The 23,344-nt window shown below is 41.9% G+C and overlaps 5 protein-coding genes and 1 long non-coding RNA gene across 9 annotated transcripts in view; 3 read left to right on the top strand and 3 right to left on the bottom strand.

Annotated features, from left to right (window-relative positions):
* The window catches only part of grk5l (G protein-coupled receptor kinase 5 like), a 42,606-nt gene extending 40,858 nt beyond the window's left edge, over positions 1-1,748 (bottom strand). The window contains 1 exon segment of the mRNA XM_035379476.1: positions 897-1,748. Within this exon segment, the coding sequence (XP_035235367.1) occupies positions 897-948 (52 nt within the window). The 5' untranslated portion in view covers positions 949-1,748.
* Positions 1,749-4,769: 3,021 nt separating this feature from the next.
* lsm1 (LSM1, U6 small nuclear RNA associated) lies at positions 4,770-6,995 on the bottom strand. The gene is made up of 4 exons (XM_035435891.1): positions 6,588-6,995; positions 6,140-6,208; positions 5,746-5,861; positions 4,770-5,439 (listed from the first exon to the last, which is right to left on the bottom strand). The coding sequence occupies exons 1-4, from the start codon at positions 6,631-6,633 to the stop codon at positions 5,269-5,271; spliced, it is 402 nt and encodes a 133-aa protein (XP_035291782.1). The 5' UTR covers positions 6,634-6,995; the 3' UTR covers positions 4,770-5,268.
* Positions 6,996-7,295: 300 nt separating this feature from the next.
* Positions 7,296-11,606, top strand: bag4 (BCL2 associated athanogene 4). Its single transcript, XM_035435885.1, has 5 exons — positions 7,296-7,691; positions 8,404-8,529; positions 8,638-8,844; positions 8,985-9,254; positions 10,448-11,606. Exons 1-5 carry the CDS (start codon positions 7,539-7,541, stop codon positions 10,889-10,891), a joined length of 1,200 nt encoding a protein of 399 aa, XP_035291776.1. The 5' UTR covers positions 7,296-7,538; the 3' UTR covers positions 10,892-11,606.
* A 217-nt stretch (positions 11,607-11,823) lies between these two features.
* Positions 11,824-14,198, top strand: LOC118237316 (dual specificity protein phosphatase 26-like). Of its 4 annotated transcripts, none has more exons than XM_035435888.1 (4): positions 11,824-11,946; positions 13,001-13,194; positions 13,428-13,639; positions 13,956-14,198. In XM_035435888.1, exons 1-4 carry the CDS (start codon positions 11,944-11,946, stop codon positions 14,153-14,155), a joined length of 609 nt encoding a protein of 202 aa, XP_035291779.1. In that variant the 5' UTR covers positions 11,824-11,943; the 3' UTR covers positions 14,156-14,198. The 4 variants fall into 4 exon arrangements, with proteins under 4 accessions (XP_035291779.1, XP_035291778.1, XP_035291780.1 ...); XM_035435887.1 differs by lacking the exon at positions 11,824-11,946 and adding an exon at positions 11,955-12,138; XM_035435889.1 differs by lacking the exon at positions 11,824-11,946 and adding an exon at positions 12,149-12,363.
* On the bottom strand, positions 12,422-18,029 carry LOC118237318. Its single transcript, XR_004767147.1, has 2 exons — positions 17,913-18,029; positions 12,422-14,151 (listed from the first exon to the last, which is right to left on the bottom strand). It is a non-coding gene; the product is annotated as an uncharacterized LOC118237318 (long non-coding RNA).
* On the top strand, positions 17,650-23,334 carry LOC118237315 (gamma-glutamyl hydrolase). The gene is made up of 9 exons (XM_035435886.1): positions 17,650-18,064; positions 18,295-18,409; positions 19,306-19,356; positions 20,051-20,135; positions 20,350-20,488; positions 21,024-21,130; positions 22,232-22,325; positions 22,530-22,667; positions 23,021-23,334. Exons 1-9 carry the CDS (start codon positions 17,962-17,964, stop codon positions 23,137-23,139), a joined length of 951 nt encoding a protein of 316 aa, XP_035291777.1. The 5' UTR covers positions 17,650-17,961; the 3' UTR covers positions 23,140-23,334.
* The last annotated feature ends 10 nt before the right edge of the window (positions 23,335-23,344 follow it).

Here is a 23,344-nt window from a genome sequence, read left to right as displayed (position 1 = left end):
TTGGTAGGCTTGTGTGTGGATGAGACATCTGGATACACTGGCACAACAGAGCTGGTTCAAACAGAATAATGGTTATGATACAGATGAATCGTACCTGAAATATATATAGCTATATTAAATCCAACTGGGGAAATTGTGGGGTGTTTGGTAGAAATCTATTAAACGTAATAGATTAGAATGAGTAGATCCAAATACTGGTTTGAAACGGTGACTACCCAACTCCGTGCGTGACATGAAATGTCTATATTACTTGTTACACTATATACCATTATGTCTACGCAGGTGATTCCTGACAATTGTTTTGCGAACCTGTTTGATAACAGTAGATGTTAGGCGATGAATCGGTAGAGTGTAGGTACATCTAGCCTACTTGTTGGCGTATTCCTCAACAAAGGCCAACGCACCGCTACACCACAAGTATGCTGTTAACAAAGAATTTAATTAATCTTAGAAACTCCATGCTATTGATTCACATCTCGCTAAACGTAAAACGTATGTGGTCAACTTGTATCCCTAGTACTCTTAGCTGCAGACAACCTTAACACGTAAGAACTGTCAGAAAACAACATGTTCCCATTAGCCTGTAGTACACAATAAACGAATGTCAATAGTAGGCTACTAGTTTAGTAACTGGTAGACGGACTGGAAAAGATACATAAGCCTACATATACGAACTGGTATATCTTTCTCGTGAACATCCAATAGACGGCTACACAGCCTCGGTTTCCAAGTACCATTTTCTGAAGTTAAGAGATTGCATCACCACTGGTCAAGCAATCCACGATGTAAACGAATCTGAATCAAGCCTTCCAGCTTCACATTCACAGAAAAATGACGACTTAGCTCTCTCTGGTTAGAGAATGGTTGTATCCGATTTATTCGGCATAACATCTTACCTTCTCTTGCCTTTAGCAGTACCGTGTTGGCCACAATATTCTCCAGCTCCATCAAAATCCTGTGTGATATTATCGTGAATCACGGAAAGTGGGAGCACAGTTCGGGCAGAAATTATTCAGATGGTCTCCCCGCTTCTCTTCGTTGTTCGTGCGCAAATGTTTTGCGTTTTGTTGTTGCTGCTGTGAGTATCTCTCTTTAAAGGACTAATTATCTACTCACTAGACATTGTAAATTAGTACAAGAGCTCTGTACACATGCTAACGGAGAAATCCTTGCAATGTAAGCGTGGTTCATGTTGTCGGTTCCAATATCGCATTGGAAGAGCATTTTTCAATATCAACATGTAGCAGTCTTCAGCGCAATTTTGCGAAGAGTGCCATTTAAAATAACTTACATCAATCAGCATCAACATCAAGAAACATCTACATCCTTTAAATACTGTCAGTGTCCCTTAAAGTGGAAGAAGCTCGGTAGATCCCAGCCGTTGGAATTGGGGAGTTGGTAAAGTACACTCCGGGCTGTCACAATATCATCGTGCTCCCCCTCTCGGTGCGTAATCGAAGCAGGGTTGTTGTTTTTTTCTTTCAGTTGTAGGGTTTGGCGAGGGTCCAAGCGGCTTTCCCCGTGGCTCTAGTCAGGTTTTGGGTCAGATTATGCAGGTAGGTAACTGTTTCCCATCGGACACCGGACGACCAGCTCACGTCAGTATGTAGGCTAATTGTGCTTGAGATCTTTTTCTAACGCAAATCTGGATGTAGCGAGGCGACTGCTGTGTTCGACTCCACCGCCCGTACCGCAAGCGGTCGGAAGAGGCGTATTCACGGCTGGCCCTGACGCACGGACGCTGAGAGAAGAGGCACGTCTGGCTGTCAAAGACATCTGATAGCTGAACATTTTTTTCATCTACAGTGCCAAAAGGGGGAGGGAAGCGGATGTAAAACCCCGAAGGCATAATGTAGTAATCATAGAACAGTACTGTAGCTCGATGCAGCTGGAGATTATGCGTTACATTCGGAATATAGCGTCATAACCAGATAACACAAATAACTGAAGTGTTGCCAAGATAAATTGGTTGGTGTGTACTTATACTGCATACACAACTGCATATACATGCTTAAAGCTTGTCACATACTTTTATTGAAATTGCATATTACTAATTAAACCAAGGTTTCATTCGAATTGAAGATACATTCGGTGATATATAATTAGTGAAATAAATTGCCATAGATTTTTATGTGATGAAGGCCCATGAAATTAGGTTAGATTAGAAAATATGTCTAAGAATATTTCATATAAAATAAAAGAGCTAATGGGATAGCCTATGGGAATTGTAGGCATGGGGATAAAAAAAAGCACATGGTATCCAGAAACCTGAAAGAAAATGAAAAAATTTGAGCAGGTCTATTTGATCTTGTTTAAAGGGGGTTTTAGGAAATAGAAATAGGAAACTGACACCCACATCGCACAAGAATTAATGTGTCATTTGTGAGAACTGGAAGTAGGCTACTTCACATGCCTAAAGCTTCATTGAACCCAAGACTCCCATGCCTTGAAATATGGGTGAAGCCCTACCTTTAACAAAAACTGAACAAATAAAGATCCATAATACTGATCTACAAAAAACATTCCCCGCTTCATACTAATGTAAAAAAAACAACATTCCCTTCTTCAGGTACCTTTTAACCTATTGAAATATTATGTTTACATAATACTGTATTATAAACATCCGATTAATATGAATTCGCACCTGTGTATATACATTTGCACACTTTTTGCACAATATTCCTGCAACAGAGGCTCAACTTGGGTTTCGCCATGCAATCGTAATTACGGACAACTGCTGTATTGAGCTAGTTAGCGCCATCTGCTGGAACAAGAGAAGTATGTCTTCTCGGTCTTTAAATGCTGTTTTCTGTTACGCAAGCTCCCAAACCAAAATTTGCCCGCCACAAATATTCGCATTGTGTTTTCGTACCAGAATCGCCTTGTCGGCGTGGGTCCATCGGTTGGCTCTGGGAAGGAATATTTACTCAAAAAGGTTAAACTGAAATCAAAGCAAGCTTGGCAGTCACCTTGGCAGAGAGAGCTACCTGAACTGCACCTGCTGGAACAGACTGAAACATTCCATTGGTTATGAAGGAACGCATTACGACCGAATGGACTGGGCACCCTGTAACATACACTAACGTAACTTAAGTAAGACTGAACCATCAAATGCATATGTTGTCTGAGTTTTACCTTTCTTTAGTATTACTAATTCAAGATATCTCAAACTATCTTTCAAACTAAACAGAACTGTAGCTGACAGGCAGTGTCAAGTTTGAATGAGAAAACTACTTGATGTTAACTCATTAGAATTTTGGTTTGACATCTGTACATGCAAGTATTCTCAGAATGCTACCATCCCATTACAGAGCATTAATATGTACAATAAGGTGTTCTTCTAAGCAAGTGTAATATGCATCACTGATCCATTATTGCAGTGATAAAGTGGTCAGCATATAACCAACAAAGGTTACAATAGGGATCCATTAAGATTCTAGGGCAGTGGGCACCCACTCACCAATATTTAACACATAATCAACAACTACACCCCAAACTTGATGAACCTAATTAAGGAAAATTTGTAAATTATGCACAAACGTGAGACACTAAAATGCATCACTGTATACATTTAACCAAATTTCCTCACATCTAACAAAATCTCAATGGGTGGAGTTCAGCATGAATGTCTGTGGGTGTTCAACTTTACTACAGAGCGTGGAGGAAAAAGGTCATGCTATGCTGAAACAGCGTGCCTACAGACAAATGCATACATGTAAATCGGAATATGACGAACATATTTTGTGTTTCTCAGATAAGAGGCATAGCAGTGGGTTCAGAGAAGGTTGGGGGAATCTCTTGGATCTTTACCCCGCACACTTGGAGCTAGCAAGCTAATGATATTCAAAAACACCACAGGACTGCCAGCTAACAAGCTAGCTTGAAAGATACAATGATGTTTTTTTTTGTATAAAATGGCATGCACTGAAAGTGAGCCAGCTAGGGCCAGCCCCTTTACTTAGGACAGCCAGGGTACCTTGGGTCACTGCATCAGCGTCACCTAGCAACACAAGAGACCTACAGATCACCAGATGTCACAGAGAGTGCCCTCTTGCCTGTAGTACACTATGTGGCTTATGTCATGAACAATTCACCAGCTTACCGAGCACACTGAAAGAATGCAGAGTCTCACTGCCTGTGCAGATATAAGATAGCAACTGGGCTTGTTTTGCCAGGTAATTTTCAGTAGATCCGGGGTACACAGAGAGTGATCAGAAAACTCAGAAAAATGCTGCCTGTTCTAGTTTATACAGCAAAGGAAAATACATCTTATTGATAACAGCCCCGAATTCCCTGTAAGCAGGTAAGACATGGCTCCACATAAACATTTTTTTCCACCCAAGGAGCACATCTGCCCCAAAGTTGAAAAATTTTGAGCACACCAATGCAGTCTGATTGGTATGTGCTCTCAAATAATAATAAAAATAGATGCGTATGTGCTCTTAAATTATTTTTCCAGTTAGCACCCATCAATTTTTGGGAGCAAATGCTACTAAAATGGGAGCACCTGTGAAGCCCTGCTAGAACAGGGGTAGGCAGCCCAGATCCTGCAGTGCCAGTTGTTTCTGTTCTTTGTTCCGTAACTTTCACAGCTTTATGAATTAAGAGTCTGAGCTGCAAGTTTCCGCATCTGCAGAGTGAAATGCCAAGTACTGCCAGCACATAGAGACCAGAGTTGATTAAACCTAATGATTAATCCCATTATGTAAAAGTGCACTGCGGGTTAAAAAAAAGACAGCAAAGAAACCAGGTACTAAAGACAAAAGGAATGAGTCAACACTGCAATGAGCAATTCTTTAAATCAAATATCATACAAAAATCTACTTTGCAAGAGATCAACTAAAAAAGATACTTAATTGTACATATATAATTCTTGGCAATAATTGGTTTGATCTCTTATTTTAAATGGTAACCAAAAATCCACCATCAACAAGACAAACACAGTACAACATAAAACTGCAGTTCCATAATTTTTAAGAAACAATCTTACTACAAGAAACAAGTGCTTTCTCATTATCTGCCGGTCAGCTGAGTGTGGCATCACCCATTGCCAGCAACAAAAGATGTCAGTTCGTAGTTATTTTCCATTAAATTAAAATGCTATCAAACAAAACGCAGTCAAGTTTCGGTACGCCGTTCTCTCTCTCGAGATCGGTCTTCCTTCCCGTCCCATGGCGTCACACGTCTCCCACAAGTTGTCATCACTTGAAATGCAAGTGTCCAGTGAAACGGAAAATTAAGTGGGCAGAGGGACGATCTCATGTGCCCTCAGTATTCGTCCAACATGTCTGTCCTGGGAACGGTCAGTCCCCGGTCTTTCAGGGCCTGCAGCTTGGTCTTCTCTGCCTCCTGTTTGGCTTGCTGTTGTGCCCGTTGCTCTTCCAAGATTTCCTCAATGGACACCTGCTGTAGAACTGTGTCACATTCTTTCTCCAGGTCCTGAAAACATTAAAAAAATACATATATGACTCAGTTTTTGATACACATCAAAAAAATCTATATCACCTTCAAAACATTGAATCATCCTATCCCAGCCATGTGTCATGCTCGATTGCAGCAGTTATTTCAAACCTGACTCATTTGCAAGCATGCCAAAATTGGAACAAGCCATTACACACAGATAGCACTGTACGAAAAACATACATTTCATAGAGTGCACAGGATGTGAAACATAAACATGTTTTCATTATCTTGGTCAAACTGTAACAATTTATCATAAGATGTGAAAAGCTGAAGGACACTTACTATTTCTCCAAGCAAGACAACGTTCTCTCCTCTCACAATGAAAATTCCTCTGGGAATGTCCCCGTACTTCTTGCCGACATGGATGCGTTCAACAGTCTGATGTAATACTAGATTCGCTGCAAAGAATATAAAAATACAAAAGTTATTTCAGAATAATCTCACAAAATGTATGGTAAATGTATGGGTAATGGAACCTCTGAGGAATCTAAATGAAATCAATGTTTCCCTTTTAAGAGTACCCACTTTATATTTATTTTTTAAATGCAGCTCATATTTTTCAGCTCAACCTGGTTCACAAGTACAAATGAAAATACAGTTAACAGGTAATACGATCAGAATGGCTACAAATGCTGCACATTTAATAACTAATAAATATAGCTTCTTAGCTACATACCAAACTGGTCAATACTTCTAAGAAACCCAATCAACGTTCTTCCGTCTCGGAGAAGGACAAGGTGTTTTTCTGGAGAAAGGGGAAAGCAAAAATAAAAAAGTAATAATAATAATAATACAGTGAGAGTGAAATGAGTTAGTGATTTGCTAACTACTTTAGTGCCTTTCTCGTTGATAATCAAATTGTACCCTGAACCGTGGCTAACAATGCAAGATGCATCGTACTTCTGTAAAGGGACAAGGAAACATCTCAATTCCGAAATATTTGGATAACGTAACAAGCCAATGCAGTAAACGAACTGAGACGATTAGTTATGTTGAGAAAGCTTGCAAGCATTGACTGTATGTAGCTATGTTAGTTATAGCTAGGTACTTTCTAACGCACATTTAAACACGCTAGCTTGTCACCTGGTCCCAAACCGCTCAGACTTAAACACGTTTAGACTTACTGTCGATATCCTCGATGAGGCTAGCTGTCCCCGGCATGTAATTCATTTTGTTCAGTATTATTCACACTATTATATTTGTATTGGCTAGCTGTCTAATACCTTTCAGGCCATATATAATTCAAAACGTGAACCCTCCGTCTAGAGGAAGTTCAAGCTCTAAGGACCACTTCCTTCCAGACTCAGCTAGCAAGCTAACTTCCTAGCATGCTAACCCTTTATAGCTAGCTTCGGGTTCCATGAGGCTAGTCAGGACTGCAAGCACGTGGTGGTTCTTGTAAAGGTCTCGCGTAATTAAATCTTAACTCTGTTCCCTGTTTTTGTTGATTATATTTGTTGTTCCTGAAAAAAAAAAAAAGTATTTCACTAACATCACCTGGATTTCTAAATAGGAAGGAATCATTCCCTGCATAGTCAGTTAGCTTTTTTGAAGTAATGTATAAAAGAAATTGGGATGCATGAGGACTTGGGGAAGAACGATTCAAAGCTGGTTAAGTAGTGTGTAATAGTACTGCAGTTATTCTATAGACAGTGTTAATAATGCTCGAATCTTTCGGAGGGACACAGCTCCTTTTCTTCCGTCTCAACTTCAACTTCCCCTTTAAAATCCCCGGCAAAAAATAGTTAACTAGTAGTGACATCACATGATACGAAACTACATTTTAAACCATTGGTCTGTTTTCAGGCGAAAAGGCAGGATGTGTTTCTAATCCTTGAGCGCCTATTTGTGCAGAAAATAAACGTCACACTGACGCAAATAAAAATGTTATTATGTAAAATCATCAGCTAGCACTAGGAAGACCCAAGAGCTGGAATTTAAAGGGGTGGTACATCGTTTTAAAATGTTTTGTACGTTGCTGTCTATTTTAACAACGCATAGAACTAATCTGGATCTCGAAATAAGACAGTAGTTCCTGAACCAGGAATATAGCTACAATTTAAAGCACAGATTTAATGGCGTACAATTCGGTCAGCAATGACAGGAGTGGAGGAGACGCTGCCTGGGTTATGCATCAAATGCAATCTAATCCGAAAGGAGCTTGGCCTACAAATTATAACAACTCGGAAAATAACAATTGGAACACCGCAATGGTAACTGGCAGCCGGGTACGGTATTTCAGCATTAAAATGTTTATATATAATTTGAATGCAATCGTTTATTTCCTTCCTGTTGGCAGCGATCTAGTTGAAGTTTCCTGTTAGCTATTATTCAAACGAAATGTCTTGCTACCTATCTATATTTTCGTTTACCCCTTCCACTAGCTATGTGATCAAGGATGTGCCTAGTGTTTATGTTTTGTCATCTAACGTACGCTGTCTTGCTACATTGAATTTCTTGCGAGCTAACCAGCTAGCTTGCTAAAACGTAAATATTGAATGACAGATTCTGAGCCGTAGCTGCCTAAGGCTTGTTTATCCTTTATTTGTGAATGGACCGACATTCACGTTCGGTGAATCTCTGTCGTTCATCTCTCAGTGAACAGTCTCCGCTTAAAAGTATAGTTTTGTAGTCTACTAGCTGTGGTCGAAATCCTAGTTTATATCAGATTAGGATCGTTCATTGTGAAAGGCCAGTCGTTCAAAGAGAATTTTATCTCCAGCTAGAGCTCTACTCTGTATTACGGTTATATAACTTCCCATCACAAAATGGCCTTGATCATTTTATGTGATACCGGAGATTAGTGTAGGAATCCACACAGACGTTATTTTGTGGCTGATGCTTAATGCGTTGGAAGTTTGTTATAATCAAAGTATTTAGCATGATGCCCACAATGTCACATTGTAACTTTTGTCTTCGGTCTTCCGGTATGGTGTGCAGGAAGCGGTTCCTTACCCGGGCTACCCTTCCAACTATTGGTATCCTCAGTCTCACTCTGCAGGGCCCTATTCAAATGCTTATTCCTCTGGGTCAGAGGTCAATGGACAGGCACCTTATAATCCCCAGGTACATCCTTGTGCATTTACACCGATTCTGGTTAAATCCTTGGTGACTCAAGTGTGCTCCCTGAATGAATCTCCTCACCGACTCTCTGTTCTGCCTCTTCGATTTCAGGCAATGCCAGGATTCCCAAATGGAGTCTATAATCCTGGACAGTACCCAACGAGTATGCTGCATCCAACCAACCCCTTCTACTGTGGAGACCAGCCACCACCCAGGCAGCCACCCTACCCAAACCAGGGCTGCCCTGAGCAAGGGACAGGAGGGTCATGTCAGCCACACTCCCAGCACCACCACTACCCTATGCCACCCTGTCAAGGGGTGGGTTGGACAGTTTCCTCCACTTAATTACCATAATTATTAACCTCATATTCTTCTGACTGAGACCTTTGTGTTTTTAATATAAAGGTGGTAAAGTATCATTGACCTTCTTCCTGTTTTTTCCCCTATTGGGTTTCCAGCCTCCTGGATATGCACCTGCACCATACCCTCATTACGGGGATGGGGGTCACTCGGTACCCCAGAACCCCTCGTACCAGACCCAGCAGCCCCTGCCGTCAAGGCCCCAGCCTGAGGCCTGGTCCCACACAGGTGGCTACGGACCTGCCCCGCAGCAGCAGTGGCAGCCTGGTACCCAGCCCCCACCCAGCCACTATGGGAGCCCCCTCCTCCCCCCACAGCCTCAGGGCTGGCCGGGCAGCGGCCCTGCTGTACCACCATATGATCCAAAGGTACCCGTCAACAGAACTGCGTTCTGTATGAGTGCATTCAGTGTGTTCCAAACTGTTCCCTTCACCCTCTCCCCTAATCTCGCTGCAGAGCCAGCGTGCAAAGCTGTGCTCCGGGGTGGATTTGGGAGATCTGCACTCGTGATTCCGGTCACAGTTTTTCCCACTCCTTCCCCCCATGCTCTTTGCCTGTTTTAAGAATTATTATTTTACTTTAAATAAGGTGATCATTTGATGAAAAGGAGGCTAGGAAACAATTTGGAATGAATCTAAAAAATCTTGCATGGACTTCTTCGCCCGATTCCTCTTTGCCTGATTTTCTGAAAACATTTCCTTGTCCTTTGAGCAGTGGTTTTGTATGAAACATTGCAGCATAGATGGACAACCCAGGTTAGATGCTTTGCAGAATATAAATAGTCTGCCTCCAGGATGAATCATTTGTCAGTATTTTTAGATAGCGTATTGGACGAAACACTGCTGTAATTGGCAAGGGACCTCATTTATAAATCGTTCTTGCACACATATTTGATTCTATGCTGTGCACGCACACAGTTTCAAACGGAGCGAGATGGAAATGTTTGCAGATTTACACAAGCTTGACCAAAGTTCCTTGTTATAGAGTGAAACACTGCAGGGCTGAAGTTCAAATCTGATCCTTTGCAGTCACTCGTGAATGTCATGTGAAGCCCTGTTTTTTAACCTCAGTTAAAAATTTTTTTTTGCAACGACTTAGTTGAGTTTTGTGTGCCAGTAGAAAACTATGCCCATGTATTCAATGATAAAATCGTAAACACAAAGGGGTTGGGCCATTCAAAGGTTCATCCTATGTAGATATGAAAATCTGTTGTTACCTTTAAGTCAGCTCCATTTTTAAAGACTGGTTCCGCTGCATCTTTGGGCGGGTCTAATGCAGCAGTAACTTACAGTATGTTTTCTGCCAGTTATGTGCTGGCATTGAAAACTCCCATTCTGGTATACCAGGGCTGACCCTGTGACTCTAGCCATTTTCACCCAGCTTTTTCGAAACCGGTTCAATTCAAAGCATTAGGAACAGACCTGAAGATCATGAAAATTAATTGGGAGCCTTTTTGGGTAAGATTATGAGGTCCTTCTAAAATTGATAGAATATTTTGGCCAGGTGCTGGCAGTCTGGCATCTTGTATCCTGGTCAGCTAACCTTTCTGTCTGTGCTCCAGGATCGGCAGTATCCTGGCTACCCCCACCGAAACCAGCCAATGGGACCCAAGCCCCGACCTTCGGGCAACGCGCCTGGGCCGACGTCGGAGGTCAGCGCGCCCCCGCAGATGTACAACAAGGGCGGGAAGGCGCAGGAGCCCAAGCCGTCCCAGGGCGAGCCCCCCCCATCGGCCCCCGGGGGCCCGCCACTGAGCGAGAACCCGAGCCTGGCCCGGGTGCAGCAGGTGCTGGCTCGGGTGTGGCTGCTGCAGGAGGACGTGGACGAGTTCGTGGGCCACAAAACGGACAAGAACTACCGGTACCTGGAGGAACTGCTCACCAAGGAGCTGCTGGAGCTGGACTCCGTGGAGACGAATGGACAGGAGGTGGTCAGACAGGCCCGGAAGGAGGCGGTGCAGAAGATCCAGGGCATCCTGGACCGGCTGGAGAGGAAGGCCTTTTGAAGGCCGTCTTTGTTTCTGTGTTTCTGTTGAACACGTCAACCCTTGCTCCACCCCCCTCCCCCCCACACCTCCTCCCTCCCTGCAACCCTAGGCCAACAGCTTCACTTTCCCCGCACTGCCACGATAGGACTAGATTGGCCACCATTGACTTGTCTCCTGGCCAACATGGTTCCTCAAAACTTTTTTGGCATAAAAGTGGACTGAAGCTGGGGAAGGATCTGTATAGCCTCTGAAAACATCACGTTATTAGGCATGTGGTTTATGATTTATTCACCACCTTTTGTTTACTGGGGATTCCAAGCCTATTTCGTAAGTTGTGAGCAGACTCACTGAGTGATGCCTGATTGGTTTATAGCCCCAAACCAGCAAAGGTGATTACGGGTGTCAGCTGTGGCGATGTCCCTTTAAACCGACTCATTAATGCAAAGCATTTTTGAGGTGGTCATGGGAGGAGGGTTGCAGAGTGAAACTCTTTTGAAACTTAAAAACAATGTACCCACTATGTCATTTTTAAATTTTCTTGCACCAAAGTCACTTCTTAGATTTCTTTTTTTTTTCTTTGGTTTGGTTTGGTTTATTTTTTTAGATCCTTTATTTTGAAATCACCAGATCACCAGGATATTTTGTTAAATTAGTGCCATGATATCGGCAGGTGCTTTTTTCATAATACAAAATAAACACAAGGTCACTCTGGAGCTTTGCATGGAAGAAAATGTTTGGTTTGTTTTGTGTTCTTTCTTTGTGTTGTGAATAATCTTTACAAATTACGGCAAAATATGAAATGTATATCAGTAGACTCTTTACTAATAAAAAAATACTACACAACAATATATTTTATATGAATGAGGCACTAGAGGGAGTACTATAAATATTAAATATGAGTCACTTATTTACACCTTTGTGTACAGGAAGCCTTAAAAATTAGGATTAAGACAAAGAGCAGTGGTGCCAGATGTAATGCAATTTTCCAACACAGGGTGGCGTCTACTAAGAATGATTTGCAATGAATTAATTGCCATAAGGCGCATTCTAGGAGACAATACCCACGAATTATGGTGATAAAATAATTCCAAGCAGTTGCTTTACTGAATGAGTAAAAGTATTATTATTTGTGTTCTGTTCATTTTGTCATTTTGGAAGTAGTTCGTTTTTATTCAGTATCAGATGCTACATTATCTAACAATATGAAAAATTGCAATGCCGTTAAGGAGTGGGTGTCACCCAGCGAGTTTTACTTGAGGTTTACAGTAAGTGTACTGGGGTGTGTCGTTGCGGTGCCCTGGTCGAAATAATTTCAGCATTTATATTTTGAAATGAGGCCATGGTGCTTTCTTTTTATACTTCATAAAGCCTTATGACTTCTGACAGACAGCGCTTAAAATAGCATGCTCGTTATGAAAAACATGGCTTCCTCTTGCCTGTAATAATGTTCGTCCCAGAACCGAGGGCCATTAAGGCTGGACTTGCGTGAGGTGCGGTGTTGCTTGACAACTCAAAGAACGTAGGAATAATACCATTTATGAAACAGAAGCTATTATGGTTATTTATTTATTTTTAAAACAACGCGTTTGGAATATATGCTCTGTTCTCAGCAACTGTTAGTTTATAATGACGCTATCTGGATTTACTGGTCGAGAATAAGGCTGTATTTCGTTGAGCGGAGATAAGTGGAACTTGTAGCAATGAAATACCTTGTGCTCCTGTAAATAGCTTGAAAGACATCACTTGCTTATCGAACTTTAAACTAAATAATTTAGGCAAGAATCAGAGCTAATCGTCATATTTCATGTATCTAATGACACTGAACATAGAATGACCAGATATGATGGCATTTTATGAGTTCATTTCATGTGGTGATATATAAAAAATACGGCTGGGTTTGCAAAAGTGGGCTTGTAGTATAAATGTATCGGTCGTGTGAAAACTTTTGATTAAAAAAACTATTTTATAAACGTGATTGGTTTTACGAAGAGACGAAGTCTAACTCGGTCTACATGGGAATTACGCATTTGACTAAATTGCAAAAAAAAAAAAAAAAAAAATTCTAGTCAAACTTCTCACCTCACTTACAGTTTTAACTTTTCTCCCGTTTAAACGGGTATTTTCTAGGTGTCCTTTACAATGTCTTACGTGTCGAGATTCTCTACATCGTCCAGGAGCAGTTCGACATCTGCAAGAAGCCAAGATTTGGACCTCAGCTCCCCCATGCTGACGGTATTCGAACTTGAGCGTCTCCTCTACACAGGGAAATCAATCAACAGCCACGCGGACGAGGTTTATCCCAGGCTTTATCTTGGTGATCAGTTGAGTTTTGCACTACTGTATAAACTGAACTTGTCAAAAGACTGGTTTATAACTTAACGCTTATATTGAAGGTTAGTTATGTCCTAATATGTGAAACTATAGAATTGAAAGAGGGAGGACTTCAAATATTGTTTCCAAAAAATATTTCCACAATTTCAAGTAATATACCAGTAATAGTTTTGATGCCACCAGTTTTAATGCGCTGTATGCATATGAATGTCTAATTTTACAGGGAAATAGCAGCAAATCGTCATGAGCTAGCGACGCTTGGCATCACTCACATCCTGAACTGCGCACACAGCAAGTGGCGAGGTGGTGCTGAGCGCTATGAGGGCATGCACATCACGTACGAGGGTGTGGAAGCGCACGACACCCCTGATTATGACATGAGTGTCAACTTCTACCCGGCAGCGGACTTCATACACAAGGCTCTCAGTGGCGGAGGTGAGAGAGGGGCGGTGCCCGCTTGCTGTTGGCGCAAACACAGTACGTTTGAAATTAGTAATTAATCTGAGTTTTGCGGCCTTTGATGTGGGAGTAGCGTATCTCTTTGAACACTATGTGGATGGTTCATGTACCCAAAGGTGGCTTTAGGTCTGTCTGAGGTCATTGCTTACAAAGGAAAAAATATTTGTGAAAAGCAACTCAGCCAACTCGTAAGTTTGTGCTAACTTCTGAGTAACTAGCCTGCCTCGTACAGTGGTCAAATGGTACGCTGACCTTGTTGCTGCCTACGCTTTTGCCCCTGGGGTTTCCGCAGGGAAGATCCTGGTGCACTGTGCTGTCGGAGTCAGCCGGTCAGCCACGCTGGTGCTGGCGTACTTGATGATCCGGCAGAATATGACTCTCGTGGAGGCTATCAAGACGGTGAAGGACCGCCGCGGCATCATCCCAAACCGCGGGTTCCTGCGACAGCTCGTTCGGCTAGATGGCAGCCTTCACGGCAACCGCTGGACCTAGAGCACCGTGGGAAATTCAGGCATTAAAAAAAGACAAAAAAAAACCACGGTGTTGCCAATATGCTCGGCCTTCTCTTAAATTCTGCTTTAAGCATGTGTATTTTTAATCTGCTCCCAATGTGCTAGGAAAAGCATGGATTCAATTAAGCGCTGCTAAATAATTAACATCCTGCAAGCACTGTTAGGTTCTGGTATAGGAAGCAACTGTTTTCAGTTTGATTGTGCCCTGTGCATTCTTTTTTTTTAAATCAAACCCTCAGTGGTAGAGCATGTGGGTGCAAGGTAAGCAAAAAGCTCATATTTCACAAAAGGATAGAAGAAGTTGGACTGTAGCCAGACAGTTGTATTACCATGGAGCTTTGAAATATTATCCTTGTTGACAGAAAAATCTTTATCACTCTGCAATTTGGGACTGAGTTTCTTTTAAGAGAAGAAGGTAGTATTTTAGAAAGTGTGGAGAGTGAAAAATGCATGCCTGTCTGTGTGTCCAGATGGAAGACAAATTGGTCTCTTTCCATTGTTAAAGAAGTTCAAAGGTAAACAATTAAAGCCATGGCCCAAATAAGGAGGTTCTGAGAAATTAAGAAACTAAAGCAGTGGTCAGATTATGACTAGGGTCAGCATTTATTTAAAGCATGTGACTTAAAGCACGGGATTTAAAGCACGGGATTTAAACGTTACAATCAGTGTGCTTGTGGGGTCCCCGTAGGTACTGGATTAGCTCCTGAATCACCTGGGTATTCACGCAATTAGTGATTAATTGTGACCCCCATGGAGAGGAAGGAAAGTAGACGTAGATAGAATGTTAAAGAAAAGAACGTCTTTAAGCCACCGAGTGTACCAGCATCTGCCTGGTAGGTTGCATGTGGGTCAATTCAATATATTGCAGCATATTTGCAATTTATCCATGCGGATCACAGAAAACAACAGTAGACTGGCATTTGCAACAAAAGGCATCAACTACAGTGTTGATGTACAGAAACCAACAATTAGGGGAGAATCGTCTGTCAGCAAGGCGCCTCATCCAAGATTTTACCAATGCGTTTCTGTGTGCAAACATTCCCCTTGAAAAGCTGGTTAACCCTAAATTACACACATTTCTCAATAAGCATGTAATCAATGGCAGGACGATCCCCTCTGGAAAACAGCTTAGGCAGAGTAGGTGCTGCAGGCTAAAGACAGTATAAAGGAACTGGCCAAGTCATCTGACAGCATGCCTATGGTCACAAATGGATCGAACGAAAACGCACAGACAGTTATGTTTTGCTAATTTTATTTGTCTGCAAGGAAAAACAATCACATTTTATTTGAAAGTAGTACCGCTACTGTTCAGTTATAGATGGCACCAAGAAATGCCTGCTGGACTTTGAGGTAGGCTTCAACAGTGCGGCTGTATTTGTCTTGGATAATGCAAGTTAGGTGTTGAAAGCATACCAGGAAATCCTCAGAGGCCTGGTGCCAAATGCAGACCAGCCAACGTGCAATGCCCACATTGTGACACTTTTGAGTGGTATTGGACCAAGCAGTTTCCCTAAAGTTGATGAACTCATGGGAGTTCTTCAAAATGTTTTTAAACATTGCCCAAATTAAGTTGCACCGCACAGTAATGCAATGACATCGCAAAGTTCAGGCCTACCAATGAGACTCTCACCTGAGCCCTACAGAACACAGTGGGAAGTTGATGTCCTGCTGTGTAGTGCTAGTCCCATCCCCAGCACCTCAATATCTATTCCAGAGGGTGTTAAAAAAGAGTTCTACCATTTTGTTTTTTGTTTGTTCTCACAACCCTCCTTTCTGCTTGGTTAGAGTGGGTGACGGCATGTTTTGAGTGTTTCCTCAAAGGGAAAAATGTATTTCCTGCGTTATTGTATGACACTGAAAAAGACAATTTGCACTGAATGACTGATTTTTCTGGAAATTGAACAAACTGCCACTGCTTGGGGGTGGGGGGGGGGAGTTGTTAAGACCTACAGCCTTTATATAATTACCTTTTTATAATTAAGTATGGTGAGGGAGTCAGACAAAAGTTACCTCAGTTTGCACTGTGGAATGTCCCCACTGCATTCTGATGTGGTTTCTCTTAAGTACTGTTGATGTGGTGCATTGTCTCGTTACCTGGTAACTGCTTTTTTTTTTTAAAGCAAGTCAGCAGCAGGTCAGCAGCAGTGGACACCTTTCTTGATATGTCAGTTTCATAATGCTCACTGTTCAAATGAGTATATCTTTATCACAAATGTTTTATTTATGGATGTAAACAATTTCCATGACACTGACATGCCTTCCTGATGGAAATTCCAGCTACAAGCCTGAGATGGAACCGATGGCACCCTCTGGAACTTGGTGATGGTCTGCTGTCTGCACTATGCTCGTCCAATAGCTGGACATGGTTTTTTGTGCATGGATGTTATCTCAACCATCTTGTTTCCAGCTTCACCATCTCCAAAGCAGCTAGACCAGTTCTAATACAAGCTGGCATCAAACTGGAATTTCCACCAGGGCTTAACATACCGTAATTTGTAATCTTTTAATTTAACTTCCCCCCTTGAAATCTCTATATTATTTTTTGCAGTTTCAAAGTGCCTTCGTACAGTACTGTAGTATTTCTGAGTCTGTTCCTAAATAAACCTACATTTGCAAGAGCAGGCCTATTTGTTTGGCGTGTCCATTTCAGTTCATGTTTGGAGACAGTCCATGGTACAGCACACTCTGGGTATTCCAGTACAAAACCTCAGCATTTCACATTTTAACCACCAGGAAGTCTGAGCTTCCCCTTTATCCCACCACATAATGTGTGTGAAGTGAATGCATCTGAAAACACAGATAGCCTTTGGTCAATCTATGGTCTACTGTTTTGGACTTGACTGAATTGAGATTGAATTAATCCCAATCTCCGATGACCACAATACAAAACAAAAAGCAAATCAAAGGTTATTAATGTAGGGAATGCTTTTTTCAAGAAACAATATCTGTATCTTCTGTGCCCTCAGTGCAAGCGCAGTGCACATTTATTTAATATTACTTTGCTTAATATAATTTTACACTCAACAAGTACTACATGTTGGGCAGCAAGTTGTACATGGTCCTAGTACCTGCCTGGTCCACTTTAAGTGTCCCCGGGTACTCTGCTTAATGTCAGGTGAGCAGGGTGGCCAATCCATCCCGTGCATACTGTCTCTGCCAAGAAAATCTGACAGATGCTTGTGACATGTGGTTGTGTTTTGTGAGATATGAATGCGAGACCATTCTTTTATGCAAAGTATGGGGAATGCATTGAGGTGCAGGAATGAGTTGTGTAGTAATCCAAAAATAAACACTGCTCATAACATCCTACATTGCACATTCGACTCCTTATTTTAAGCGTACTCTTATTATTCCCCAATAAATTGCATTGATCATTCGGTAATGATCGTAGCGTACTCTGAGTCCTGACTTCTGCCCCACATCTCAGCGCTAGACAGAGAAACAGTAGCCCACGTCAGTTCACAGGGCAAAGTCTCGAGAATATATACGGTTGTTCGTTCAGAGAAATAACTTGCATCAGCGTTACCTATGCTTCCTATGGGAACTCCACAGTTTTACACAGCAAAAACACTCTCGGCACATGAGTACAGTAAACCGCTTTGTACTTTCCAGACTTCCTTTTTGAATTTATCTTCGGACTCGCCGGTTTTGGTTCCTCTAAACTCTAAGCCACTCCTTTTTTGTTCCTTTCCTAAAGCTAATAACTCACGTCACGAATTCTCACCTTCATAACTTACGTTTTTAGTTTATGCAGAGGAGCTGGTATAGGAGAGGGAACCAGAGAAAATGCGACGTCTGCTAGCCTTCGTGCGTCTTTTTGCCGTAGGTGTGAGTGTAGCTTTGTCAACGGCAGCCTTTGGTTCACCGGTAAACAACAGGCCGATTATTGGTAGGTAATAGTATGGCGAAAAGTACCGTTATGAATAATAGAATTATTTTGAAAAATCCCTTGATAATTAAATTGGTCACAAATGTCATGTGCTGAACTGTAACGTTTTTAATATTTGGGGGGAAATTGCCTACCTAGTAACGGTGTAAGAATTATTGTGTCAGTCCTTTGAACTTTGAACAGCAGTTATTCATACACGCGGCGCTTGGATATGTTCACTTTATCCATAGGGATTTTGACTCAGGAAGTATCGAATAAGGACATGGCGAAATTGGGAAAGACTTACATACCTGCTTCCTATGTGAAGTACGTGGAATCGGGGGGAAGCAGAGTGATGCCCATCAGGTAAGACCCAGGAGGCTTCGAGATATATAAATCCCACATGGTGCTACTGTATACCAGGTCTCTCCACAGCATTTGTTCAGTGCAAATTCAACTCTGATGGAGCGCTATGAACTAGAATAGAATATCCGTTGTGCCTACCGAAGTCATATAAATGTATTAGAACCTGCGCATGAACTATATGCCACGTCTTTGTAGCCAGAAACTGATACCATCCAACATGCTGCAGGCCCTCGTCAGTCTTCAGAGGAAGGATATGGTGTTGTGTTTCCATAACATATCTTCTTCTGACAGTATGAGTCAAACTATGCCTGTCTTGTTTTTCTTGTTCCTGTGGTATGCATGTCATGTCTCTTGCTTGTCAACTTTCTCACCCCAATGGCTTAATAAGATACTCTGTATAAGGGCATCTGTCAGATAAATATTCAGTGCAATTTGCAGTTAAATGCAAAAGTATCTGGACAGTGACACATTTCTTTCTGGTCTTGCACTGTACTGCTGCACATTGGATTTGAGATTAAACGGTGAATGTGAGGTTGAAGTGCAGACTGCTAGCTTTAATTTGAGGGTATTTTCATCAACATTGTCTGATCCATGTAGGAATTACTTCTTCTTTTTTTCTTTTTTTTTAGAGATTGGACAGTTAAGTTACAGCAAAACGCCTTTTATAACTAACGTACACCTGGAGAAGTCACACATGTTTTTAAAAGAAGTGGCTCAAGATTGAATCACACTTTCACTTTCCTGTACTGTAGTTAATGTTATCTGTCAACAACAAAATGCATATATGCTCATTTAAAAAAGTTTTCAGTCGCGATCCCATGGAAATGTTTTAATTATGATGTTTGCTTTTCATTTATTTTTTCTTTTTAATAGCCTGTCTCCGTTCTTTTCTAAAGGTTGAATCAGAGCTTAGCTGAATATGAGAAGATCTTCAAATCAATTAATGGGTAAGTTCTCCGACAGAAGCCAGTCCTTATTTATGCTTTTGTGAAAACTCATTTTCACCTCTGACCCAAAAAATGCATACAGCAGGTCTGCCACATTCAGTCCCATCACTGGCGATAAAGTACTATACGTGATGGATTACTTAGTGTGTTAAAAGCCTAATATCAGAGCAAAGCAAAGCAGCAGACGGCTCATCATAACATTTTCGCAGTCATTCTTATCTAGAGCACCTGAGACAGCTTACATGCATTGTGCATACAATCCGTTTATATAGCTGTATGTTTACTGAAGCAATTCAGGTTAAGTACCTTGTTCAAGGGTACAACAGCTGTGGCCAACCAGGGAATCAAACCTATAGCCTTGGTTGCAAGGCCAGTTCCCCTATCATTTTTTTCAATGCTGCCACCCTTTACACATCTGAGTGTCTCATCATTTCCTTGTATAGCTTTTAGCTGTAGTGATTAAATATGAACCCCACGGGCTGTGATAATTACGTGTGACTAATTGGGCTATCAGCTATGCTTTGGGGGAGGGGGGGAGGTGGGCTTTTTTTTTAAAATAAAGAGTGTGCATCTCTCAATCACTGCCCCCTTATCAGCTTGCTTCCTGACGCAGCCCAGACGGCTGGATGATAATGCCACCCCTGACTCAGAGGTAATAACGAGTGTGTGACTCATTGGCCTTCCTCTCACCCAGAATGCTGTTCATCGGCGGATCAGTGAACCTGGAGACCTCGGACTACGCCAGAGCTGCTCGGGCTTTTTACAGGCTGGCGTTAGAGGTGAGCACTCTGAACCAAGGTCCCAATAAACACGTTTTCTTTCTTTCTCTCTCTTTTTTTCCCCACTCTCTCTTTCACTCTTCTTTCACGCTAGCGGTGGTGCAGGTGGTTCAGCACAAGCATAATTACCATACAGTATAACCAGTTGATATACTGAAGTGGTGCAGCCTTTGATTCTCATACACAGGCTGGTTTTTTTGTTCTTTTGTTCCAGGCCAATGATGCGGGAGACTACTTCCCCGTATGGGGTACGTGCATGGGGTTCCAGCTCCTGACTGTGCTCGTCGCGGGACATAATCTGCTGAGCAACACAACCGCGGAGAATTTGGCCCTGCCCCTCAACCTGACAACCGGTACCCGTCACTCTGTTACTGCCGAATAACCACTCCCTACACACGGGGACAGGCAATCCCTGGTGGAAAATTCAGCCTGGATGCAATCTGGAATTTGGTGATGGTCTGTTATCTGTACCAAGCTGGTCATGGTCTTGCCAGGACGATTGCTATCTCAGCCTTCTTGTTGCAAGTTTGGCCGTTTCTACGACGGCGTCAAACCAGTTGTGTCAGCTTAAAGCCAGTTTAAGGAACCAAGCTTAAATTTCCACCAGGGATGTGCACATGGGGCCACTGGCATTCCCCACACACGCACAAAAACACACATACATGTGATGCACACAGATTCAGCCAGGTAATAAACTGATTTCTGTAACTTTTCTTCTGATTTAATAATGACTGTGTAATCTTTGCATTTCCTGCAGACACGTATAGCTTCAGTTAACCACCAGAGGGCGCCATGCACCCTGCACCTTGAGCCTATATTTTGTAAATACATGAACAACAGATTTATTATTCAGGTGTGCAGTAAGAATCTGCTATCTGTCTCCATCAGAGGCTCCATCCAGTCGCATGTTTGAAGGTTTTTCAGCTGAGCTGCTGACGGCTTTGTCCCAAGAAAATATAACGGGGAATTTCCATCACTATGGCGTCACTGAGAAGGTGGGTGCCATGAAATAGCCAATGTATACGTGTGCGTCCCCTATCAGGGGTGTCCTTTCCAATAAGTTATATCATGAATTTTGTTTTAAAATGCCCCATTCGTTCAGAGTGATTGTTTCCATAATGGGTGTGATCAGTGGCAGTATGCCTGTGTTGGTGGCCTTACCCAAGATGATGGAAATCAAAGGTGTCCTTTGATCCCCTGATTGGTAGACCTTTGAAAGTGTCAGGAGAAGTGGGTCAGATCTTAGGGTCCATCTTCCAGTTGGAATCCATTAGAAAGTTGAAGCTGAAAACCGAGATAAGATTAACCTAAATGTGCTTGTAGCTGGGAGGTGGGGTGAGTATCATGAGGCAGAGGATTGGAGAAATTTCAATGAAAGGAAACTTTGTAATCCCGGTGCTGGGGTGAGACAATAAAAACAGTTTTTAACATTTATCCTGGGACCTCCTGAAACCCCACAAGGGGAAATCTGCCGTGCAGCTGGGCCACTGTGACATCATACCTCTCACTGTTTCAAACAATCAGATGTGCCTGAATTAAATTGCCTACCTTGCAGCCTGGTTCAATAGCACTTGAGACACCAGAGGAAGTTGTGTCACTGAAAATGTTTTGTCTTATTGTCTTTTTTTCACAATGTGAGTTTCCTCTCACATAAATGTGCTTTGAGTGATGCCATTGTATTCAGCAGATGGTTGAGAGTGTTGGTACTGCAGCTGTAACCGAACGGCTCTCCTCTAGCATTGACGATAGTGACCATGTTGAATTGTTCTTGAAAAGTAGAGCACATATGTGCTCTTTTGCTGTTCCTGTTTTTCATTGTGAAACTCATCAATATGTTCAATATTAAAACATTTTCCTGGGGTCATTTTAGAATATTCTTACATATTTGAAATTGTAATGCAAAAACAGAAAACAGGCTTCACTTCCAAAATTAATTTGAAACTTTCAGAGTGCTGGACCAAAGAGTGTAAATCGATTACAGATTATGCAAAGTGCGACACTTTTTTTTTCAACTTTATATTTGAAATTAGACAATATACTATATGAAGTAATTGGCATCAGCTAAAGTCAAGATGTGATTGTGTGTTTTTCAAAAGGATTTCAGAGGAAATGAGAAACTGGAGACGTTCTTTTCCATCCTATCCACAAACGTAGCAGAAAATGGTGCTGAGTTTGTTTCAACTATGGAAGGTAATCATTTGTGTTTTTCAAATGGTATGATCCTCAATCACCAAAAAATAAAAAGTAATGGTTCTGCCTTAAAACAGTGCATTTCATTTTGAAACAGTTCATTTGGACGGTTGTAAAATATAAGAAAATTTTAACTATGGAACTATAATGTTATCTGATAATATGACAGTTATCTTGTTGCGTTATTGTCCCATTGTTTTGAAGGAAGGAAATACCCATTCTATGGGGTACAGTGGCACCCTGAAGTAAATCGATTTCAGTGGGACCCCAAACTGCAGTTCCCCCACTCCAAGAATGCTGTTCGAGTGTCATCTTTACTTGCTGAATTTTTTGTCAATGAAGGTAAAACCAATCTTTGTGACTGAGAAATTTGGGAATGAGGAGTTCACTCACGCACGCTGCTTGGCTTTATTTACACGTGTTGGAAATTACTCATGTAGTTTCCATGACATAATAGTGACCATATGTGAGACCATGCCCATACCACTTTGAGAATGTTATGAAATGTTCCTGTGAATAATACATTCAGTGCTGTTATCTGTGTAAATGGGGTTCAATGGGGGATCGCGTGCATGGTCTATGCCAGCACACATCTGTGCTTGTAAAAGCAGAATCCATTCATAAAAGCAGAATCCAGCTTACGGTACATTGAGAATTTTGTCAACAAATGTCTGTCCGTCTCTTCCTGTTCGCAGCCAGGAAAAGTTTGCACCACTTCATCAAACGCAAGGAAGAGACGGCAGCCCTCATATACAATTACACCCCTGTCTACGTTGGAAATTTCACTGGGTATGAGCAGTGTTACTTCTTCTGAAGTGCTGACCCTGCTCTCCTATCTGTCCTCCGCTGGAACTGTTTTTCTTTTACCTCTGGGGGGAACAGTCATGTGGAGCGCACCAAGGTGTTCCAGCTATGAAAATTCACCTCAAAGGAAAAGGCTGATAGACTCGTTTTTGAAGACGCAACCAGGCGCGTGCAGTAGTAGGGCCCAACTGTGGCTCGAGGACCTCCTCCTAAAA

This window comes from Anguilla anguilla, chromosome 10 (genome assembly GCF_013347855.1).
Source record: "Anguilla anguilla isolate fAngAng1 chromosome 10, fAngAng1.pri, whole genome shotgun sequence".
Taxonomy (NCBI): Eukaryota; Metazoa; Chordata; class Actinopteri; order Anguilliformes; family Anguillidae; genus Anguilla; species Anguilla anguilla.
The sequence above is the reverse complement of the archived record's forward strand: the minus strand, read 5'-3'. Positions and strand labels throughout refer to the sequence as shown.

What these genes read in the sequence shown, in the direction of transcription:
- bag4 (XM_035435885.1), top strand. Translation starts at nt 7,539, where the DNA reads ATGGCGTACAATTCGGTCAGCAATGACAGGAGTGGAGGAGACGCTGCC. An exon ending in AGGCACCTTATAATCCCCAG is followed by an intron (nt 8,530 to 8,637) that starts GTACATCCTTGT and finishes CTTCGATTTCAG; the next exon opens with GCAATGCCAGGATTCCCAAA. An exon ending in CTATGCCACCCTGTCAAGGG is followed by an intron (nt 8,845 to 8,984) that starts GTGGGTTGGACA and finishes TTGGGTTTCCAG; the next exon opens with CCTCCTGGATATGCACCTGC.
- lsm1 (XM_035435891.1), bottom strand. Translation starts at nt 6,633, where the DNA reads ATGAATTACATGCCGGGGACAGCTAGCCTCATCGAGGATATCGACA. An exon ending in TAGAAGTATTGACCAGTTTG is followed by an intron (nt 5,862 to 6,139) that starts GTATGTAGCTAA and finishes TATTCTTTGCAG; the next exon opens with CGAATCTAGTATTACATCAG. An exon ending in TTGTCTTGCTTGGAGAAATA is followed by an intron (nt 5,440 to 5,745) that starts GTAAGTGTCCTT and finishes TAATGTTTTCAG; the next exon opens with GACCTGGAGAAAGAATGTGA.
- LOC118237315 (XM_035435886.1), top strand. Translation starts at nt 17,962, where the DNA reads ATGCGACGTCTGCTAGCCTTCGTGCGTCTTTTTGCCGTAGGTGTGAGT. An exon ending in ATCTTCAAATCAATTAATGG is followed by an intron (nt 19,357 to 20,050) that starts GTAAGTTCTCCG and finishes CCTCTCACCCAG; the next exon opens with AATGCTGTTCATCGGCGGAT. An exon ending in TTTACAGGCTGGCGTTAGAG is followed by an intron (nt 20,136 to 20,349) that starts GTGAGCACTCTG and finishes CTTTTGTTCCAG; the next exon opens with GCCAATGATGCGGGAGACTA.
- LOC118237316 (XM_035435887.1), top strand. Translation starts at nt 12,076, where the DNA reads ATGAAAAATTGCAATGCCGTTAAGGAGTGGGTGTCACCCAGCGAGTTT. An exon ending in AGTTTTACTTGAGGTTTACA is followed by an intron (nt 12,139 to 13,000) that starts GTAAGTGTACTG and finishes GGTATTTTCTAG; the next exon opens with GTGTCCTTTACAATGTCTTA. An exon ending in CAAGGCTCTCAGTGGCGGAG is followed by an intron (nt 13,640 to 13,955) that starts GTGAGAGAGGGG and finishes GGGTTTCCGCAG; the next exon opens with GGAAGATCCTGGTGCACTGT.